Source organism: Eublepharis macularius, chromosome 8, assembly GCF_028583425.1.
Source record: "Eublepharis macularius isolate TG4126 chromosome 8, MPM_Emac_v1.0, whole genome shotgun sequence".
Taxonomy (NCBI): Eukaryota; Metazoa; Chordata; class Lepidosauria; order Squamata; family Eublepharidae; genus Eublepharis; species Eublepharis macularius.
Genome location: NC_072797.1, coordinates 93528870 through 93550294, shown reverse-complemented (window position 1 = coordinate 93550294; position 21425 = coordinate 93528870). Strand labels below are relative to the sequence as shown.

The 21425-nt window shown below is 37.9% G+C and overlaps 1 protein-coding gene across 2 annotated transcripts in view; it reads right to left on the bottom strand.

Annotated features, from left to right (window-relative positions):
• The window catches only part of LOC129334262 (transducin-like enhancer protein 1), an 89463-nt gene that overhangs the window by 61641 nt on the left and 6397 nt on the right, over positions 1-21425 (bottom strand). The window contains exons 5-6 of one of the 2 annotated variants that reach the window (XM_054986203.1): positions 9919-9981; positions 8673-8777 (exon numbers count right to left, since the gene is read on the bottom strand). In XM_054986203.1, coding sequence (XP_054842178.1) covers positions 8673-8777; positions 9919-9981 — 168 coding nt within the window. The remainder of the gene's footprint in view (positions 1-8672; positions 8778-9918; positions 9982-21425) is intronic. The other variant, XM_054986204.1, reaches the window with a different exon arrangement.

Here is a 21425-nt window from a genome sequence, read left to right as displayed (position 1 = left end):
ACATTTTACAGACATCCCCCCCCCCCAAAATGAGATGCAGCCACACTAAGTTCTCTCTAATTCCTAAAATGGCTATCAAGCAGCAACTAGCAGGAGAGCTCCAGCTAGCCACCAGCATTTTTAAAAAGTCCTATCTGCATTCATTTCCCTATTCTTACAGTGACTAAACTTTTTTTTTACCTTTCTACTGAAAACTCTGCTTTCCTTCCTTGCTTGCAGTGGTTTGCTCTTTGTTTGCTTCCAGAAAGTGAGGAAGGTTTCTATTGCAGGAACCCCACCCTCTCAGTCATCACTGTGTTTTCATTATTCCCTTTCGGGGGGGAGGGGTCTGGAGTCATGGTTTTTCAACCAAATGTCACCAAAATTGCAACAGAGTATCTTCTGCCTGTCCTTCAAAGACCCCCCATCACCCATGCTTCAAACAAATTGGGCAAAGCCCCTAAGTCTCCACCACTATTAGGCTTTTCTACTTGCACAAGGAAAATGGCTCTCTACAGCCCTCAAGGAGAGTTGAAAGGGGAAGGAAGAGGAAAGGAGAATGATAACTCTCTTTGGGATTGGCTGGGAGTGCTCTTTGCTCCTCTCTTGGAATGATCTGATTGACAGGGAGAAATTCAGTACAGATTCATAGTGAAGTGCAAGCTCATGCTGCATCGCTGATAAATGCTAAAACTCAAAAACATATGGATTTCTTGAGGGAGGGATTTTATGACTAACAAACAACCAGGACTAGTGTTTCCATTCTGGAGAGTCACAGGTAAGACTCAAACAGTTATTTTCATGATTCTTATGGCTCATGATTTTCATAACACAGACATCTAGCAGAAAGTAGCATTTCTCCATATCTGTGGTAAAATCCTTAGAAAACAGAGGTCAGGTCTCCTCCATGGCACAGTACTTTTACTTAGCCTCAACTGATACACCAGCTATTTATGTTCATGAAAAAAAATGATCCGTCTATGATGAGCCACACTCTGATCACCTGCAAGTTGTGTGTGTGTGTGTGTGCATGTGTAAGTGAAGTACTGTCAAGGTGCAGACAACTTATGCTGTCTCCATAGGGTTTTCAAGGCAATAGATGAAAAGAGGGGATTTGCCACTGCCTCTCCTTTGTAGAATCTCTGAACTTCCTTGGTAGTCTTCCATCCAAGTATTAACCAAGGTGGATCCTGCTTAGCTTCTGAGATCTGATGAGATGAGGCTAGCTTGGGCATATGTTTTATGTGTGGGTGTCTTTGAAAATTGTACAGAAGTTTCAATTATTCCACAATGTGGCAACAAGACTAGTGTCAAGGGATCAGATACATGGATCATATCACCCCTCTGCTGAAAGATCTGCACTAGTTGTCCATCTGTCTCCAGGAACAATTCAAACTGCTTGTTCTTACCTTTAAAGCCCTTAATGTTTTGGAGCCAGGGTACTTGAAGGACAGCCTCCAGAAAAAAGGGCTTTTTCAGTGGTGGCACCTCATGAGTACAGTATGTCCCCTGGAGACTCACCTGGTGTCTATTATTTCTCTTTACTCAGGCTTTTTATTAGGGGGTTGATCTTTTAACTCTTTTTACAATCTGTTTCTGGTCTCAAGACTACTGTGAGGATTAGGCTGCTAGACGTTTTATATTCTGGGTTCTGATGCTCTGGTTTGATTTTATGATTTTATTATTCTATCTTAATTTATTTTGTGATCCACCTTGAGCAGGTCTCTGAAGAGGTAGCATATACACCTTAATGTAACTCAGTCAGAATTCCTTGGGCTGAACTACTTGATCCTAGCAAACATACCAATGCATTTTGGGGCTAGTGCTCTGGAAGCTAGGTGAAGACTGGTGTTAGTGGTTCTACAAGCTCTCACTCTTCAAAAGAAAAATAAGGTATTTCTGTACTCTTTCTCCAAGGTAGAAATTTCCTGCCCTTCTTCTTAGAAAACCAAGAGGGTTCCACATTCATGTTAGCTGGATGGGTTTACCTCTGTCCTAGCAAGGTAATCACAAGTTCCCTGGAGTATCCCTTGGACTCCCAGATCCCCATTTGAGAAACACTGTAATAACGGGATGACTTTTTTTTTCATGGCATCTGGTGGCATGCGCAATGCAACCCAAGGTTTGTTTTTATTATTTCTATGACTTGCCTTGAAGTCTCTTTGACTTCAGATCAGTTAAGTATCTTTGAAAAGGATATACTATATTTACACAAAAGGAAGACTTGTGGTTTTTTTCCCCAATTGTGCTGTCAAGAAAAGGAGGTGGATGTTAATATCCTAAGGTGGTGATAAATTTACTTTTTACTGATTTTGTTGCAAATTTTTATCTTTATAGTCTTTAATTTCAACCACCATTGTTAATGTAAACACAAAGTATTAGCTAGGATGATCAGAGAGATGCATAAAGATGCTTTGGAGCTTGATCAGTTGAAACCAAACATTATTAATATGGCCACCTCTCTAGCAGAGGTCAGGCAGCAGGCACAGCCTGAACTAGCACACGGCAATTATTAGCTGGAATTAAGAAATGGTACAAAGCCTCATCATTAAAGACCCATAACTGAAGAAGTACACACAGTGTCTGAATCAGGACTTCAATGTTTTCCATTAAGACATTCACGGATTCATCTTTAGATTTATCTTTTAAATTTCATTTCTGGGCAAAAAAAGATAAAAAATAAAATTAAAGCATTTTCCTTTTGATATACAAAGCAGTATTACACAAGGTATAGTTAGTAAATTCATTTAATAATACTTTTAGTAGCCAATACATGTACACATTTCTTGGGAGAGTACTGGTACAAGACTGAACCATAAGACTGGCAACAAATCAGAAAAACCTAGAAATACCGCAAAGGGGTTAAGCAGAAGTTCTAAACTCAATGTGGGGCAAGATTTTTTGGCTTTCTGGTTTCTCTTATATCTGTGTTTTGGTCCAAAATCTGTCTGAAAGTGCCCTTGGACAGGTGTGGAGATATTTTAACATCTACCTCTTTCTACGCTTACAATATCCAGAGTTAAGTAGGGATGTAAAACATTAAATATTTAAACAATAAGGATTTTTTTCATTATGCTTTAAATGTTTGACAGCTTTCTGAGTCTTGGAGAACATGCGAGGAGTTACCTGGGTTACGGTTAATTGTATGTGCACAAAACTAACACTGGAGCACATTAACATTTTAATTTTTCTTAACAAAAATCTGTAGCCCAGCTGATAATATGCAATTAAATGTATGTGAGCTAGACAGATTATGAGCATCTTAATAGTTAAATGTTTAAATAATGTTTAAGTTTAAACTATGTTTAAGTTTTTAAATGATACATTTTTGGTAGTTTAAAACCTTGGTTTTTACATAATACAGCAAACCTAAACATTCTTTATAACACCATAATGTAAGGAGGTAAAAGGAAGAAAGGTGTTTATTCTTAAATACGTATCCCAAATTTAGTACTGCCTGTCCCTTCCCTCTTATTTTCATTAACTGTCTCCAAATATTGATGGGCTTTTCTCTTAACTAGGTTAAGTGCTTTTCCTTCCAAAGTTTTTTTTTGGGGGGGGGGGGGGAGTAGATTCTGAGGAGTACGCTACTCAGATTATGTTGGTCTGGGGCTACTGAAACTTTATCCCATTTTTTAAATTGTGCTGGTCGCCCTTTGAGTGACTGCTGGTGATAGTTTCCGATGCTCCCCTTGCTTCTACGTCTTCCTGCTTGTGAATATTGATTTTGGTATTACTTTGGCTATGGCTAAATATTTGGTGGCAGTGGCTTCTTCTATGTGTGTTCTGCCTGCTTCAGAAGTTTGGTTTCTAAAAATAAAATAATGTTATTTAAAATTTTAGTCCAAGTTTTAGCCAACAAAAGATACTTTATAAGAATTTAAACATAACAAATCTCGAGCCCTACATACATTTATAAGAATTTAAATATAGCTTAACGCCCCCCCCCCGCAATCCTAAAAAAGTATGGTATCATTAGGCTCAAAATATACTATAAGAGAGGTGTCTAGAATCTACAAAAGGGAAGAGCCAAGCCATGATAGTATAACTTTTTGCATTCCATTTTCTTTGCATCCATTTTTCAATTTTACAACAAAATACATAACCTTGTTATTTATAGGCTTTCTGAAGATTAACTACATGCTCATAATAAACCCTCTAGAGGTTAACCTCATCCTCTTAAGCTTCACACACTACAATCTCAAAGATAGCTGGCATCCACACAGCCAAGAACAGGAAAAATAATCCAGCATTTTGCTAATCCTTTAGTCAATCACCTCATACAATGATGGATAGCCCTTTAGAGGTTGACAACTCAATCTGTTTCACAAGGACTGTCAATCCAAGAGATACATTTCACAGAACCATTTAGCAGCACACCTCAGGAGGAGAAGGGGGAACCTGACACCTACCACGTATTAAAATCTATATGAACAAGCTAAATTAAAATACCCTCAGGGCTGTCTGTATCTTGTGAATGTATCATACAACAATTTATGCTTTTTCAACTGATCATTTTTTTAAAAACCTTCCATTCTATACCAATATTGTCCAGCAATTTTACTCATTATCATGGGAAGCCAGTCATATTCATAACTGTCTTTCAATTTCCCAATATGCACAACTACACACTGCGGCCTAACTTCCTTCCCCAATCCCTTCAAATTCTACCAAGATAATCCATTTAAATCCCTTCATTCCATAATCTGGATTCCTTCTGCTCCACTGCAAAATATACCATCACATTTAAATACTGAAAGAGAGAATACTGCTTTTTATTTTTAAAAATGATTATCTTGAAAATTCTCTGTCTCCCTCCCTTAATTAATTTTATCTAAAAGTTGAAGAAACATTATTAGAGCTTAACAGAAAAGGACATCAGACATGTCTATACAAAAATTAGATCATGCACTTTTTTCTCCTCCATTTCTTTTTTGTTCATATATATATATATATATATATATATATATATATATATATATATATATATATATATATATATATATATATATATATTCTCAGTTATGTAACTATGTATTCTCAGCAGTAACTATCAAATTGCATAATTGTACTGTTTGGCTAGAACCAATATACAAAGACAGATGTCCTGCCTACAGCTTCTCCTTGGTAAAGAGCTGCCTTTGTTCTTCCCTCCAATATCCATCTCCCCCTTATATTTTACTTGCTTATCTCTTTCAGAGCCAGCATGCTTTATTTCAAAACATGCCTATATTTCAACAACTTTTCATTTTTGCTAATTAGAAGTTTGCCAGACAGCACTACTGCCATACTCTTTTCCTCTCTAATCATGTGTCCAAACAGGAACACAAATTCTGCCTTGCCTTTAGTACCTAATTCTCAATTAAAGGTGGCAGAAATTAGAAACAATTTGTATTAATCCAATATGAATACTCAGTCTTTTAAAGAGGAGGATGGATGAGGATCAAGAATATAGCTTCTACCTACATACAGAAAACTATTTACAGAGCACCTGTTAGAGCTTCACTTAACATCTGTCTCAAATACAGATGCCTCTCCATTCCCCTCTCTGTTGCTCCTACTTTTATAGTTCAGAAATATCTTTAAGACTTTGAAGCCACTGGCTACTTGACTGTGTTTCTGATGCTGGAGAATGCATCAGCCTATTTGCATTTTAAAAAGAAGCCTTTCATGCTCACAATAGAAGCCTGAACCGTTAAATTACTATTTCTTTTATTAGCTTGAAAGACACTGCAGTTTAAGAGCATGGCTTCCACTATTGTTCTTTACATTAAGTTGGGTCCTCTGAACAATACTGACAGCTGCTATCAAACTGGGCTGCGTTTACCTTCCGTGCAGCTGCTGCTTGTAGGAACAGACAGACTCCTGATGCCTCCTCCCCTCTGGGGAGACAGGCTGACACACTGCATGTTCAGTGAAGGGGAGCAAAGGTCCACTGAATTGTCAGCCTGATTTTATGCTACTCCAATTTTCCAGAGTGCGCACAATTCCTTTCAAACAAAATCAAGCATATGTCAGAGCATGAAACTTATTGTGCAGCACAGGATAAGTATTGATGTATACAGATGTACAAAGGGGGAAAGAATATTTTATTGGACCAAACATTGGTGAAAATGGGGGTGGGGAAAGTAGTGAAGTCTGCAACTCACACAACTGTTTTTCGGGCTTTAATAGAATTGTCAGAACAACTGTACAAGAATCCTCAGATTTGGGGAAGAGACTGGGCTGAAAGGTGGTTTATGTTATCTGAAGTATAAACAACTTGTTAATACCTTGAGTATTGTAACTAAAGGGAAATCACATCTTCTAGGAGATTTTTTAAATGAAATACAAATATTTCCAGATTATATTAAAATATAATTATCATCCATTAGTTTAATATGGTAGCTTGACTGAGTGTGCTCATAAGAAACAGTAAAATGGAAAAATTCTAGACTAGTACTGGAATACTAGTACTAGAATAGTAAGAAATAGTATGATGGATCTGTAAAGCAAGGGGCACACTGTGAATGAACCTGCTTAACAGATTTTGTATGAAATATTGTTGCTCTGGGTTAGAGTTGCACACTGTCCTGAAAGCTCAGCCAGACATGCTAGAAGACTGCTACTTTGCTTATCTAATATTAAAAGTTTTAATTGAAATTTTATTTTCACTGTTCAAAATATCAGTTAAGAAGTTCATCAGGTATATCTAAAATCTCTTAAAAGAAAATAGGCCTGTTAATTGGAGCTGGCTGTTAGTCTGTCTGGCACTGGCTGATACCCACATCCATACACACAGACTATGTGAACTTTGGAGCCAAATTTTTAAATTAAGAATGTATAGATAAGCAAAAGGGTTGTGAAAGCATCAGAGAAAGAAAGACTTAATTACTCTCTTTTCAAAAATAGTTTGATTGGATGTGAGAAGGGGGGAAGAAACAAGGATCTAGTTCAAAAAGGGGGTCTGTTTATGCAAAGCTAATCTGTCAAGTGTAATAAAGCAGCTTGAATAAAATTTAAGCTGAAAATCCACCAACGCTCCCCATCGTAGGGAGGAATAGCTATTAAAACGAAATGAAGGTCACCCTCCCAGTTTATTTCACCTAATTGACTGCCAATAGCTTACCACAGGCAAAGCGACAGCAGATCTACAATTCAGAAACTGATAAAAGGAGAGTTTTCAAGCTGAGGCTCATTCTTTTAATCCTCCCTTGCTCTTATGTTTTTTTTCTCATCTCCAGTTGGGATGTAATTTTAAGCACAGATGGATTAACTGGTTCCATTGTCTGTAGACGTCATTGGACTATGGCACTGTTAATCCATATAGCAGCATGTCTAATTATCATTACAAAGTGTCTGAGGAACTATAAAGACCAGCAGGGCATCTTCTCACAAGCAATTAACATAAATTGATAAATGAATAATTTGAATCTACTCAAGGCACTTGCATATGAATAAAATCAGGAAAAAGAGGACTACTCTTGTTTCCAGCTTCTTTTACTTAAAGTGGAAGGGAAAGAAACACAAGCAACATTCTAGAGAGTATGGCACTGGGACATGGGAAACGAACTCATGCAGTGTATGCACAGGACGTGGAGCTCAGCAATGCAAAACAAATTACTTTTGATTTACAACTACTCACAAAAGCATACACCATGAATTTATTTCTGCATTTTAGATTCAAACAGTTCTTAATTATGGTGTGATGAACTCCAGTTTAGCAAAATCCAACTCAACTGGGATTCTAAACTATGATGTGTACCTGGCTTGTTAACTGCAGTTTGTCATAACATAATGACTTCAGAAATCCCTGTTTTTCAATATACACAAACCAATAGAAGTCCTCCTGGCCACAGCAGCTGTATCCACAGTGCTTTCTAAAGACAGTACTTTAAATCCTTGCCCCCTTACTCCCTGCTAATGATGACTTGCCAAACAGTAACATGCTTCAGAGATTTCAACCTCTTGCAAATTTAAAAAGGCAACTAAAAACAGAATTGTTTCAGCGTACAGTTTAGGGAATGCACTGAAGCAGCTAGACAGAACAGGCAAAGACAATGGGACAGTGACTCTCCTTAGCAGGAGCAATGAGAAGGAGGCTTAATTTCCCCTAGGCTTCTTCCTTCCACTGTTCTCCTTCCATGTATTGCTTTTGACCAACAGCAAGTGCAGTGCTCATGCAGTAAGACTTTGTCAGCAGCCCAACAATGCAAGCGAGATTAGGACAGCATCTATAGATTCTGCCCACTGTTGGCAAAGGAAGCAAGCAACTAAACGAGATTTGTAAGCACTGCGGTCTGTTGTATATTTATGGGAGGATAACCAGGGGTAACAAAACTCCCAAAGTTAAACAAAACACTTCACTGTGACATCTCTGATTGCAGTCTAAGGCTATTTAAGATATTTGCTTGTTTCTTTGAAGTGTATTAAGAGTACCATGGTAACAGAAGTTCAGCTTATCACAGGATTAACATTGCACAAACAGTAGATATCAAAAGCAAGGGCAGAAAGAGATACAGTTCTGATATATAGGTATAAGGAGCTGATACTATCTTACAAATTAAGCTTTTAAAAATTCTATCATTCCTAAAAAATATTCCAGTAACAAGGCAAATCATGCTTGAAAACTAATTAAGTTATCAAATATCAAAACATTGCTTAAATATGTAAAACTACAAAAACAATAAGAAAGGAAAGCTGGTTATACACACTGTAGGAGGTAGACCTGGAAGGCCACGTACCCCGATGATGGCATTCAGTTCAGCCATAGTCACTTGTTTGGCACGTTCTACTGCTTGAGCCACTTGCTGTTGATGCTAGAAAGAAAGAGAGAGAGAGAGATCACTGGCCTAGAACCTAAGTAGGACACATGGGCATTTTATCATAGGCAGGAATATTTCCAAAGCATCCTGAAATCAAATAAATATTCCCTGTGCAAGTGCCGAAAAAATGCAACTTGCTTTTTAAGTAGTAAAAGTGGTCAGTTTATCAGATCCAGATTTTATACGACTGTCCTAGTGACAACATTTACATAGGAATGCATGCTTATGGCTCACATATTTCCTGTGTCCATTATGCATAAACCCATGGTTGAATTTCAACATGCAATAGCCAAAATGTTACACTTCAATTCTCCAAGTTACACAACTAAAATCACTCACATTATAATGTAGTTTCAGAAACATGAGGTGATTAGACCACATTCTACAAGTTTATTTTGCACCAGCAAAATAAATATTCATGAACAGCTACAATAAATACTCTAGCACAACTTGAGGCACTAAACTGGTATCCAAAGCCAAACAAAGATATTGTTTAGCCACAACTATATAAACCAAGATTGCTAAACGAATTATATCTAGTTTTGAAATATGAAACGAAACAGTACTGCACAAAGCAGAACCCAGAATTGGAAGACTGTATAGACAGACTGCATAATCCAACCGTTCAGATAAATGGCAATAAGAGGCTTTTCATAGATCACAACTTGACAAGCATCATCATGGGACAGTCCTGTCTGATATACATGATCCCATCTTGATGCATAACTGTATGGCACACATAATTCACAGCACCTTGTATTTGACTTTACTTTCAACTGTGCTTTACAAATGCCACTCAAAAGTTTAGAGTGGCACTATTAAATGCCAACAATTTTATTTACAGAGAATTTAACAAACGGCTAGACTAGCAGCTGCCAAGCTAATACTGGCATTAAATCTTGATAATCTTTACAAGCCTGCCTTCCCCCTGTCTTGGAAAGAATAATTTTGTGGTTGAGCTATTCTGCCAGTTACAACTCTCATCTGCTAGACAAAATTAACAGGGGGCTTGCATACTTCAGCTATAACAGATGTTCCTCACTCTTGTGAATTTTGATACAATTAACATCTTAAAACTAGCTAACTTACAAAGATGCAATAATTTCAACTGAAGCAAGTGAAAAATCATACTTACTTCTTGAGATAGAAATGGGATCACTTGTGCACAAATTGTATTCAATCTCTTGGCAATTTCTGTCTATAAAAAGCAGGAAACACTTGGGTTAAGAAGACATGTCGTTCTATATTAACCAGTTTATAGAATCGTACAAATTACAATTATTGTAAAATACAGAAGTAGCTCAATTTAATATAAAATGTTTAGAATATATACATGGTTTGAGGCCTAAAAGTGTATTAATTGGGACAGGATTTGGTCACCAGAAGAACTTATCTTGTATTTACAGTGCCTCATCTCTATATGAATTAGAACAAAAATCTGTTCTTCATAAGTAGCTTATTAGCAGTAAAGCACTGGTTAAAATCCCACTAAAGTGTTTAAATCTCTCCCCTCCCCAAGATACTAAGTCACATTATATGGAAGGGCACACAACAGCTTCAGGTATTTATTCTAGTAGACAGAAGATACAGCTTGAACAATTAAACTGAATGCTTATATAAAGGTATTTTAGTAGAAAATATCCTTGAAGCCAGAGAAGAGCCTATAATCTACCTCATAAGGTTGTTATGAGGATAAAATGGCAAAAGAGTGTTGTAAGCTATTTTGGGTCTCCCATCAGGGAGAAAAGTGGGGTATAAATAAAGTTAATAAATAAATTTCCAACTCAGTTAAACTAGCAAGGACCTCAAACTCAGATTGAGAAAATTTAGGGCTGGGAAGAAAGAGAGGGCACTGTAAGAGCTTGCTTGAGTTATAAGCACCCACACTACAGAAGAAGGGCCATAAAATCACCTTTCTCCCGTATCATTGTCAGGCCTTACTCTTAGCACTGAGTCCTTTGAAACATTAATTTTTACCACACTTCAAATAAAGTAACATAACAGTTTATAACGACTTTTCTAAAAAGTGTTCAATCAAGTTTCTCCAGATCTGTGGGAAATTCACCATATCATTTATACAGGCACCAGGACAGAAACACTGCTGAAAGGGTAACTAACAAGCATTATAACATCCTCAATAAATTGGGAGTCAGCAGAAGTTTCGTGGTAGGGTTTCTACAGCATCTAAACCTATACTCTCATCTTTCTCTCTCTTAGCATAATCTACATGTTTATTTTCATAGCTATTTCTTTCTGATGAAGCTGTATCCCACTACTTTTAATCCCTTATTGAAGCCATTATTGCCAAGGGGTGGGGTGAAGAGGTAGAAGATCAGACAATCCTGGATAATTAGGAATAAGCAGCCCTAGCAGATTCCACTCCTAAAAGTTTTGGTAGAATGGGTTAAAAAAATCTATTCCATTCCAACAGAAATAAACAACCATAAGGACTCTGCACAAGAAGAAGAGAGCAGCAATACTGTTATTCTTTAATGGCCTTACTGTATATAGTTTGAGCCAAGGTAAGTATCCTGGCTCTAAAGGCACAGCAACATCAGTACCCCCTCAGTGTACCAAACATCTTTATGCATGGGAGTTGGGTATATCGTGGCTGAAAGACATTCAAGGCAATAATATTTTCCCTGCATATTTCAACGCCATGAATCGGCTAAAAGCAGCATGCCTTCTGTCTACATCAGAATTACTTAGCTCAACTGCGAGTGGTGGTTTTGTGCCTATTTTGATTTAAGTATGTCACAACATTACTAGCATACCCTCATAATACTGTGTTAAAGAGTCAATACCAGACATAAATCATTGACAAATTATTGATTGGTCAGTTCAGTAGGTTGTGAAAAGGGTCATTTTTCCCCTGAAGGTGAAACATACACAAAGCAAAGTTATAGTTGATCAGACCGCAAATGGAGGACCCCATGTCCAAGCACTTCCACAGACCAAAAACCTCCTGCCCACAAACTCTAACATGTCAAAGACAAGTGTTATAGACTGATTCCGCACACGTTGGATAATGCACTTCCAATCCTCTTCAGAGATCATTTGGAACTGATTTTTTTGAGTGTGAAACAAAAAATCCACTTCCAAACGATAGCTAAAGTGCATTGAAAGTACATCATTCAACGCGTGCGGAATCAGCATAGCCTTCTCTCTGACACACTCATTTTCCACAAAATATAACATGGTTCCTAATTCAAACAACTCCTGCACTCCGAAGGTTGTACCAGTTTGTGAAAAGCATATGTTTTGGTTGTAAGGTACTCACTCAGTTCCTGTTTATGCAGCTCACTTGAAAACCAGACAAATTACCTCGCCACCCCCCACTCCCACCTTATCACAAAACATGATTTACTGCTTGGGGTTATTTGTCTGAAGCACCAAAGATGACCAAGTAGCAGTTGGTAGGGAAAGTTTCAAATACAGAACTTATGCAAGCATGCAGTAAGCTTAAAATTCACATTATGGGAAGCGGCAAAGATCCTGCTCACTGAACAATTGCCACATCCCATTTTCTTTAATACTCAAAAGGTCAGAATTCAATAACCTTCTATAAAAATAAGAAAAGCTACAAGAAGGGAAAACATTCAGCCAAACAAAATACAGCCATTATTTATAAATGTGCTATACAATACATATGATATTAAATCTTTCAAATGCCTGACAGCTTCTAAGGTACTATTTGTGTAGTATTCATGACTTCTGAACTGTCACTACTTTGACACAGCTTATCCTTATGATTTTTGATCTGCAAAGAGAGGATAGTTAAAACAATGTAGGATAAAAGAAACAAGTCCTTGCAGATAGCAGACACATCAACACTAATTGCCCATGTTCTCTTTGACTCACTAGCAAAAGCAGATTGCTGAGGTCGGAGCCTCACGTGAAAGCCCTTGTGTTTGTATGGCAGCTCTTCATGGAGCATCTCAAGTGCCCTTAATTGTTTATGTTCTTAATGCATGGCCTCTTGAATGCATTCATTTTTAATAGCAGGCTTGAGTGCGGGGCCTATCAAGGAGTACACAGCAACTCCAATCATTAATCCTTGCTATCGTGATGATGGTCTTTTGATTTATTTGCAAATGACAAGTCTGCCAGGGCCCCAGACTCAAGTGCTGCCCTCCCTTTTGAAGCATCATTAAAATTAACATGAAGGAATTCAGCTGCATTTTGCAAGATCCAAGTTCAGACTGCAATTGTATTGTCATTTCATGATGGGGAGGAGTGTATTAACTTAAGTGTTTTGACCTAAAATATAGCCAAGCACAAGTGCTATTTGTCATTTTGTCAAATTTTATTCCTGAAATGAGAAGCAAAATAGTTTTAAATAAGGTCAACAGCAACAATTAAAAAGCTAACACCATTTATACTTTTGCTCAGAGGTTTACATACGCATTCTGGAAAAGCAACCACAATATTTAAATTGATTTTTTTTATGTGCTTTTTCTCCACAAGGTGAACTCTTTGCTAAATCTTCTGTTTTATCTAGTCACTGCTTTTCATTAGAATAGATTTAAAAGGGTGTAAAGTTAAGGGATCTCCATGTTCAAATCGGATGTCTCAATAAATAAACTCACACCTAGGATCTGCACTCTGTAAGGCCAATTTACCAACTGTGGCTCCATCACTTAAGCATCAGGGGAATTATCATGCATTGGTAGAGTCCTGCAACTTTTCTAGGGCCTGTATGTGATGCTGCCTCTGAAGTATGGAGCTACTGCAAGCAGGGCTGGAGTGGGGCGGTGGACTTGCTTGGCCATAGCTGAGAGAAAACCCATGCACTATATGGTTGATTCCCCCTCTTCACACAACACTAAGCACTTGCTGGTTCTCAACCACCTAATAATAACAACAACAACAGCTGCATATAGAATAGGTTGACTCTTCCCTTCCTGATTGGCCTTAGCATTGACCAGTAACAACAACAACAACTGTACTTATATACCGCACTTCTAGACAGATCAGTGCCTCACCTAGAGTGGTGAACAAGTTACACGGGCTTTCTCTGTGGTGGCCCCTACCCTATGGAACGGACTGCCTGAGGAAGTCAGGGGAGCCCCCACCCTCCTGGCTTTCCGCAAATAATGCAAAACTGAATTATTCAAAAAGGCCGTTTTTCTCAGCTAAGAAGATAGTATTGTAGGAAAGGGATCCCAGATGTTTCACTAATGAGTTAGAAACCACAGACTTCACCATTATGTTGCCTTACATATTATCTGTTGCTTTAAACATGTACTCCTATACCCTGTGTTTTATGTTGTTCAATGTAAGTCCTAGAATTATGTTCTGTTTCAGCAATTCCTCAACCCCACACTGGATCCTTGCTAATACTATATCTTTGAAAATTTATATTCTTTTACCCCATGACATTGTTTATGGAAATGTTCTTGAAACTGTATTCATTTACCCTATGACACTGTTTATGGAAATGTTCTTGACACTGTATGGAAATGCCTGCCCTTGTCCTTGCCACTAATTGTACTAATCTCACACTATGTAATCCACCTTGAGTCTCAGTGAGAAATGCGAAATATAAATAACATAAATAAATAAACAATGTTATTATTATCCCCACAATACAGCTGGGGAGCAGGGTCTGAGAAGAGTGGTTTACCCAAGGCCACCTACTGAGCTCATGGCAGTAGTGGGATTCAAACCAGTAGAGTGCTGATTTGCAGTCAAACCACTTAGCAACTGTGCTACAGCAGCTCCTTGCTTGATAAGACCAGGCAAAACAGAATTAGAGAATGTATGTATATCCTCCAGGGCTGTCTTCTTGCAGATGATGCTACATAATAACATGCTCTTTAGAGATGTTGCTCATGTCATTCAAGAAGAAAAAGAAGGAAGAGGCGAAGCATTAAGAAAAAATAAGCCAAGCACCATCGTGGTTACAGAATAGAACCCTGCTATGTTTTAAGCACAAAATAAGAAGTGTTACATATTGCCAGATCAACATGGAACCAAAGTAGCAAGGTAGTTTGGATATAAGTCCTAAGTCACTTGGCCTTTCTGTCCTTCCTTCATATTAAAAAATTCAAAGTTGTACCACATCTTTGCAACTTCTCCTTCCTAAAGTATCAGATCAGAAAATGTACCAGATGAAGACATGACTTCAGTAATAATCTCTAGCCTACTTATGAATTGCAGTTACAGCGTACAAGTAAATCTTACACATATAAGATTTATCTGTTAGATTCATTAGTGCATCTTACTTATGGATATGCTCCATAAACTGCTCTCTCCTGACCAAATGGAAATCATCACCTTCAGACTACCTTATTGAAGACTGGATCTAGACCACTTGCCTAGAGTGTGCAGTTTTTTACCCCTCTATAAAATATTTCCCATCAGTAACTTTATAACAGGCCATAACAATGGAGCCAAACGCTAAAACAATTTGTCCACAACAGAAGAGAAAAGTTAAGGACGTAAACAGGCATGAAAGCGCTATCACAGCATTAGCATTGACCATTAGGACTCAAGAAGAAAGTAGCCTTCACTATTATAAATTTACTATTTAAAGAGAAGTCACTTTAAAGTCAGGATAGCTCCCTAGACTAGCATGAAAGAATCTTTTTAAAAGGATATTATCACCACCTAACTGAAATTATACATCAAGGTTTACCAAAGAATTGGCAACCAACTGGGTTTAATGCTCTATACTTGTGCTGTAGAAGGTCCAGCAAAATAGAGCTGAAAACTCCATCTAAATGAACAAAATGTTCTTCTTGTCATTTATACGGTGTAAGAGTAATCCACCAGGGAATAAAGGTCAAGGCTGCACTTTTGGTCATTACTGAATCATTTGAGATGATCTGTGGTGAGGAAAATCGAAGGCTGCGAGAATGCAGCAAATGGCTTGACCTCAGACCAATTTTTGTCTCCATCTGTCTAACAGACATGAGGATAAAAGCTCTTTATAGGATATTCTGGATTTTAAAAAAAACATGTTGCAAGTCAGGATTCAGTTTGATGCAACATTAATAAGGAAAACTAGCCTTTTGCACAACAGAAACACACTTCAAGATATTCTTTATCACATGAAATACTCCCTTTCCCCCTCAATGATATACTTTACTAACTTTTAAAAATTATGATGGCTTAAATCCAAAAATCTTGTTCAACAAAGTGAATGATCCTCCAGCTCTTCCAACTGCAGCCTTGAAGTTTAGTATCTACAATAAGCATACATTAACACTCTTTTATTCAAAACTAAATATGCTGGTCTCTTATCCTGGCAATGGCAGCAAAACATTAAGAGGCAATGTGCCATTTCAAAAAGTTTAAGCCCCCACAGTATATCAATGTCAAACAACAACATGTCAAACTAAGATTCAATTCAGGTAAGTGCCACTGCCAAATGTTCTTGTTCCCAGACGTGCTTTAAGATTATTTTTATTGCTTAAAATTTAATTTGTTCCAACTCATGTCTCCATGACAACATTGGCTAGCCCTGCAAATCATTTGGGTAATTGGATATCTTATCTCTCTATTGCTCTCAAATCGAATAATTCTGCTAGAATTGTAACAGCCAATCAAGTTTACTGGCCTCCTGAGTAATAGACTCAGAAAAGTAGCCACATTCATCTCCCATTTACAGCCATATTAACCATTACACAGAAAATCTGTAGAAGGTGGCCTTCGAACTGTATTTCAAGTTATCAGTGCTGTCACCATTAATACTGTCATCAACAGAAAGGGGTGGGAAAACTTATTCCGAACAGATTATACTCAAACTGATAAACAGAAATACATGCCCTATTGAAATAAGCTTTGATCGATTACTGCCTAAATGTACTTGCACCCACAGCACATCACTTCAGATACCCGTGGCTTCTTTACATATGTGCATTCACATTAATAGCAATGCTATATGACCTACATATGAATGATCATCCCTTACCCTTTAATACTTCAGATTTTCCTGTATTACTCAATTGTAACCAATAAATGTTTCCATGCTGTTTGGATAGCATGATTTTTCTTGGATGCTAAACACAAAGGAGAATACCAGATGTCTTACTGCACTTCTTTGTACCTTTCAAGAGGTTGTTCTCAGTCTGATTCACCAGTCAGTTAAAACTAGAGTAATTTAATTTAATCAAAATTAATTCCCTTAATTGGTTTGTAGAACAGGCTGTTAATTGTTCAACTTTTCAAACTCTCCATTTCCCATTTTGTGTCAAGAAGACTGCTTTGTGCATGATCAGTTCTCAATAATAGTCCTACTAGCTACAGAATCCTACATTAAAAGATATAGGGAGTCCCACCACATATGCACACAGCAAAATTGACCTGTCTGCTCTTGTCATACATTACTGCATATGTGCAAAGCATATCGGTTTTGAGGAGGAAGCTAAATATCTGTGTAGGACGTTAGTTGCAAATATCCCATGCTCTCTGAACTCAAAAGAAGGAAAGGCTATCATGTATTCCATACTGTTAGCTGCTGGCTGTTTTACTATATATTCCATATTGGTATACAATAATCCTTCTAAAGGTTCTCCCGTGCAAGCTCATTAAACTTCAATCTGAGCTCACGTCTCCCTGGTTCAAGGCTGTCACCTAATCCACTGTGCTACAATGGGCACTATTTATAATTATTATTATCCTTTGACAGGAAATGCAAAGAAAGTATTACCACTGATTTTCAACCAATTTTCTGAAGTTTTTCAAAAACTAGATAAGCTACCTGAAATGCTAACATACCTGCTAATACATAATCATACAACAATTTATCTTTCAGGCCTCTCAATCAAATACGTAAACTGCAGCCTCTTAGAAATACTGCATTTGGGGTAGATGTGTGATCTGTGAAGGCCATTCTGCATATGGAAATCACTTGCAAAGTTACTATTATTAAATATCTGTGAAATGACCCCTAAGTGACAGGGGTATGGATGGATAAGAGGAGCAGACAACACATGGAGCCAAGAAGCCTATTCACACCCACACCCTGGGGATCCTCAATGTGCATCATCTTGTTGGTGTGCTCATGCAAATCAATGTGCAAAAGATTTAGTAACTCTGTGAAACTGCTATTAGCAGCCAGAGTATTGTAGGCACTTCAGTCCAAACCAAAGAAGCCCTTATAATGGTTCCCCCCACCCCACCCCCGGTCTTAGCTGTATGTCATCTTGATTGGGCAGCAAACAAAAGCCTCTTCTACTTTGCTCTCCTTCTACTAAACTGTAAACTACCTTTGTGTTTTCACCCACTAATCCATAGAAGCCTTTCACATGGCACAAAACAGAGGTTGCAGCATTTTGTTCCCTAAATCAATTTTCTTCTCAGCCATCCACTAGATGTTTCAGCACAGAGAAAGAACAGTCCTTCCCTTCTAATTCAAAAATCCATACTGCCATTGCCCTTGCAAACTGCTAAACAAGCAGTATTGGCAATTCACTTGTGTTCAGTAATATATTTACTGCAAATCCCAATGGCTTGCCTCCTAATGCAGTTTTCTATTGTGTCTGCTCTTGTCAATACACTGACTGGTCACCTTACTCCATAAGCCGCTTTGACCGACTGTTTACCCAAGATATCAAAAGGCTGAAAACAGAACAAAAACATGGCTTGATTTTCTGTCCAATAATTGTGAAAGCTTTAATACACATAGATGTCATTTAACGGAAAATTGTCACCAAGTCCAAAGAGCCATGGCACAACAGCTATGTTCTAACTTAAATTATATCCATTATATCCACCTTCTCTAATCAAGGCAGAATTGCTGATAAAAGCTCCTACCACACCCCCAGCAAAGAATACTGCTGAAGCTTCAAAGGCTTGGCCAAATGTGGCAAAGTTCCCATTTCAGATAAAAAGTAGGCAGTTCCCTCCCAGAGGGCATGTGGCACAGTCTTCTCATAAGATTGTCCGACCTCAGTTCAAATGGGGAGAACTAATTGTTAGATAGAACTTCTTTATCAAGGTCTACTTGATTGTGGAAATCGTAAAGAGCTGAAAAGCTGGCGAAAATAAGACAAATCTAGAAAGCCAGCAAGGGGTTTTCCTCACCTGTTTCTCCACTGCAAATTCTCCCCCCAAGCCTCTTTTCCTTCCACTGAGATTTCTAAGTATCTATTTCAGGCCCAAGTTGTAGAAGAACATGGATATATTTTTCAGCAATGTGGAAAAACAGATTTCAGAGGAGCCATGTGTTCAGGAGGGTGGAAAAACACTTCATATTAATACTTGCCATGAAAATAGCAAAGAATTACCTTTGAATCTGATTGTGCAGGGGTGCATTTTTCACTTAGGTGTAAATTTATTTTTATCTTTTTAAACTATGTATATGTGACTTCCTCAGATACCTGCTTGAAAGAGCTCCCAAGATAAAATCATTAACTACTACTAATAATCTTCCCAATAAGAATCTTGAAGCTAAAATAGAAGACAAACCCCCCAAAACATATGACATTTGTCTTGTCATATGACAAGAAGAGCCTACCTGCCCAAATATAAGCAGTATAGGCCAAAACCAAGACAGAACTATGGCAATGATACAATCCTTTTAAAGACATGTGGAGAACTAAGTCTCTTAATACTAACTATGTTTAACCCATTACTAGTATTTTAATGAGTGATTAGGAAAAGATACTGATGTTAAAATACAGTGTTCCTCTCTTAAGGAGCCAGCAGTAAAAGAGAAAATTGGTACTTTTAGCAGTATACACTGTTTTTGAAGTTGTAATTATTTGGAAGTGAGAAGGCAGCAAGCCACATAGGAAAGAACATAGAAGGGTAGGGTGACAAGCTTGCCTGAAGGCAGGTCAGAAAGATCATAGCAATCCACCCAAAACAGACAAAGGCCCACCTGTCAAGTTTTAGGATGGCAGGAACTTAAACACTGCCGTAGTTTATACAGTCTGTCAGTGGGTTCAGCAGTGATCAATCATTCTTTGGCTGACTGCCATTGAACAAAGGCTAATCTTACACCTAAACAATTTGAGTTTTAACAGGAGAAGATTTACCTCCTGGTTTATTCAGACGGCTAACAGACATGACTGCTGAGAATGACACACAGAGAACATTTCCCATGTGGCTACAAGGATCCAAGAAATTCTACTTCTTGGCACCAGATTGAACTCAGTAACCCCTGCTTGCCTGGGCTGCCATAATTAGGAAGCTTTTTGAAAGTGAAATGTTGGTAAAAAGCTCACAAATTTTGCTTCCTAGAAGGATCTACATCAGGTTTAAAGGCAGTGTCCTGGTATATAAGTTTCTGAAGAAGAATGTAATTTTGAGGGCTTCCCAATGATAAAGGGAAAGTATTACTGCTATATTAATGCCAGAGGTAAGAGATAAATTGCTGCTGGTAATGATAATGGAAACAATTCTTTACAAACTGATCTGTCACTACCAGCAGGAACTGGTTGGTTATTATGCTGCTTTTCTGCCCTAAGGCCTTCAAAGCAATAGTAAACCAATAGTTAAACCCAAGCCAATAGTAGAATACAATACCAAAAAGTCAGTAATCTGAAAACACAATCAGCGCACAAGCCACTAAACATAAATTACTTCCCTTGCATCTCACACACATCTTACTGATCCCATACAAATGGCTCTGGGGTTAGTATTCCATAAACAAGGATCGGAGACAGTCAGTACCCACCTAATGGTCTAAAGCTGCAGGAACTCTGGCAGTATAAAGTTTCCAAACAAACAATCTCCAAAGGCAGTATATTATGATAAAGTGTAATTCATATGGTACTATTCCTTCACCACCTATGATATTTGAACATTTAGGTCATAAAAGTACTCACTCATCACAGTAGTTGTAACTACTGCAGTGCTTAGTAAACACAACTCAAGGCTACATAATTGGTGGCATACCACCAATTACAGCTCCTTGCAGGGGGGGGGGGATCAACCTCTAGCCTAGACCTGACTCTACAAATCTTAACCAAAATTCAATCAGAAATAAGATATAAAAAACACAGTTCAAAAAGGAATTTCATTCACTGGATGCAGCTCATTTTGTCACAAGACACAGAGATGGAAATGTACAAAGCAAGAACAGAAGATGGCTCATTGTTGTATTAAACATTATTATACCTGCCACTTCCTTATAGGAGCAGATCTAATTTGAGACTGTTGGCCAACTTTACTTAGCAAAATGTGATTCAGTATAGAAATTTCCCAGATTTCTACAAATTGTACTACCATTAGAGTCTTCAGTTAGCATACCTGAAGCAATTCACTCTGGGATAGCTGTGTACTATGCCAGGTCTTGTATTGGTGTTGTGAATTAACATACTTTTCAAGCTTCACCTGACTGCACATGGCAAGTAATAACTGCCACTAGGTGACAACACAAGTCTTTGTTTAGTATTAAATGGGAGACAACAGTAACCCGGCATGTAACTTGCATTCCATCACCCAACATTCAGGGCCTCACCCAGTCATCCACTTCCAGAAATAAGATGGATTCAAATATGCAAAAAAAGCACATGGTTGTTTCTTTCCTCCAACATACCACTTATATGCAAGCCACACACCTGCAGCATGAAGCGCTATATTTGGAAGAATTCCAAACAGAGCCAGAAGTTCTAAGATGGTAATACCAAGTTCAATTATATGTGAACAGGTAATGCTAAATTTGGTGGGACTCTTTCCCCAAGTAAA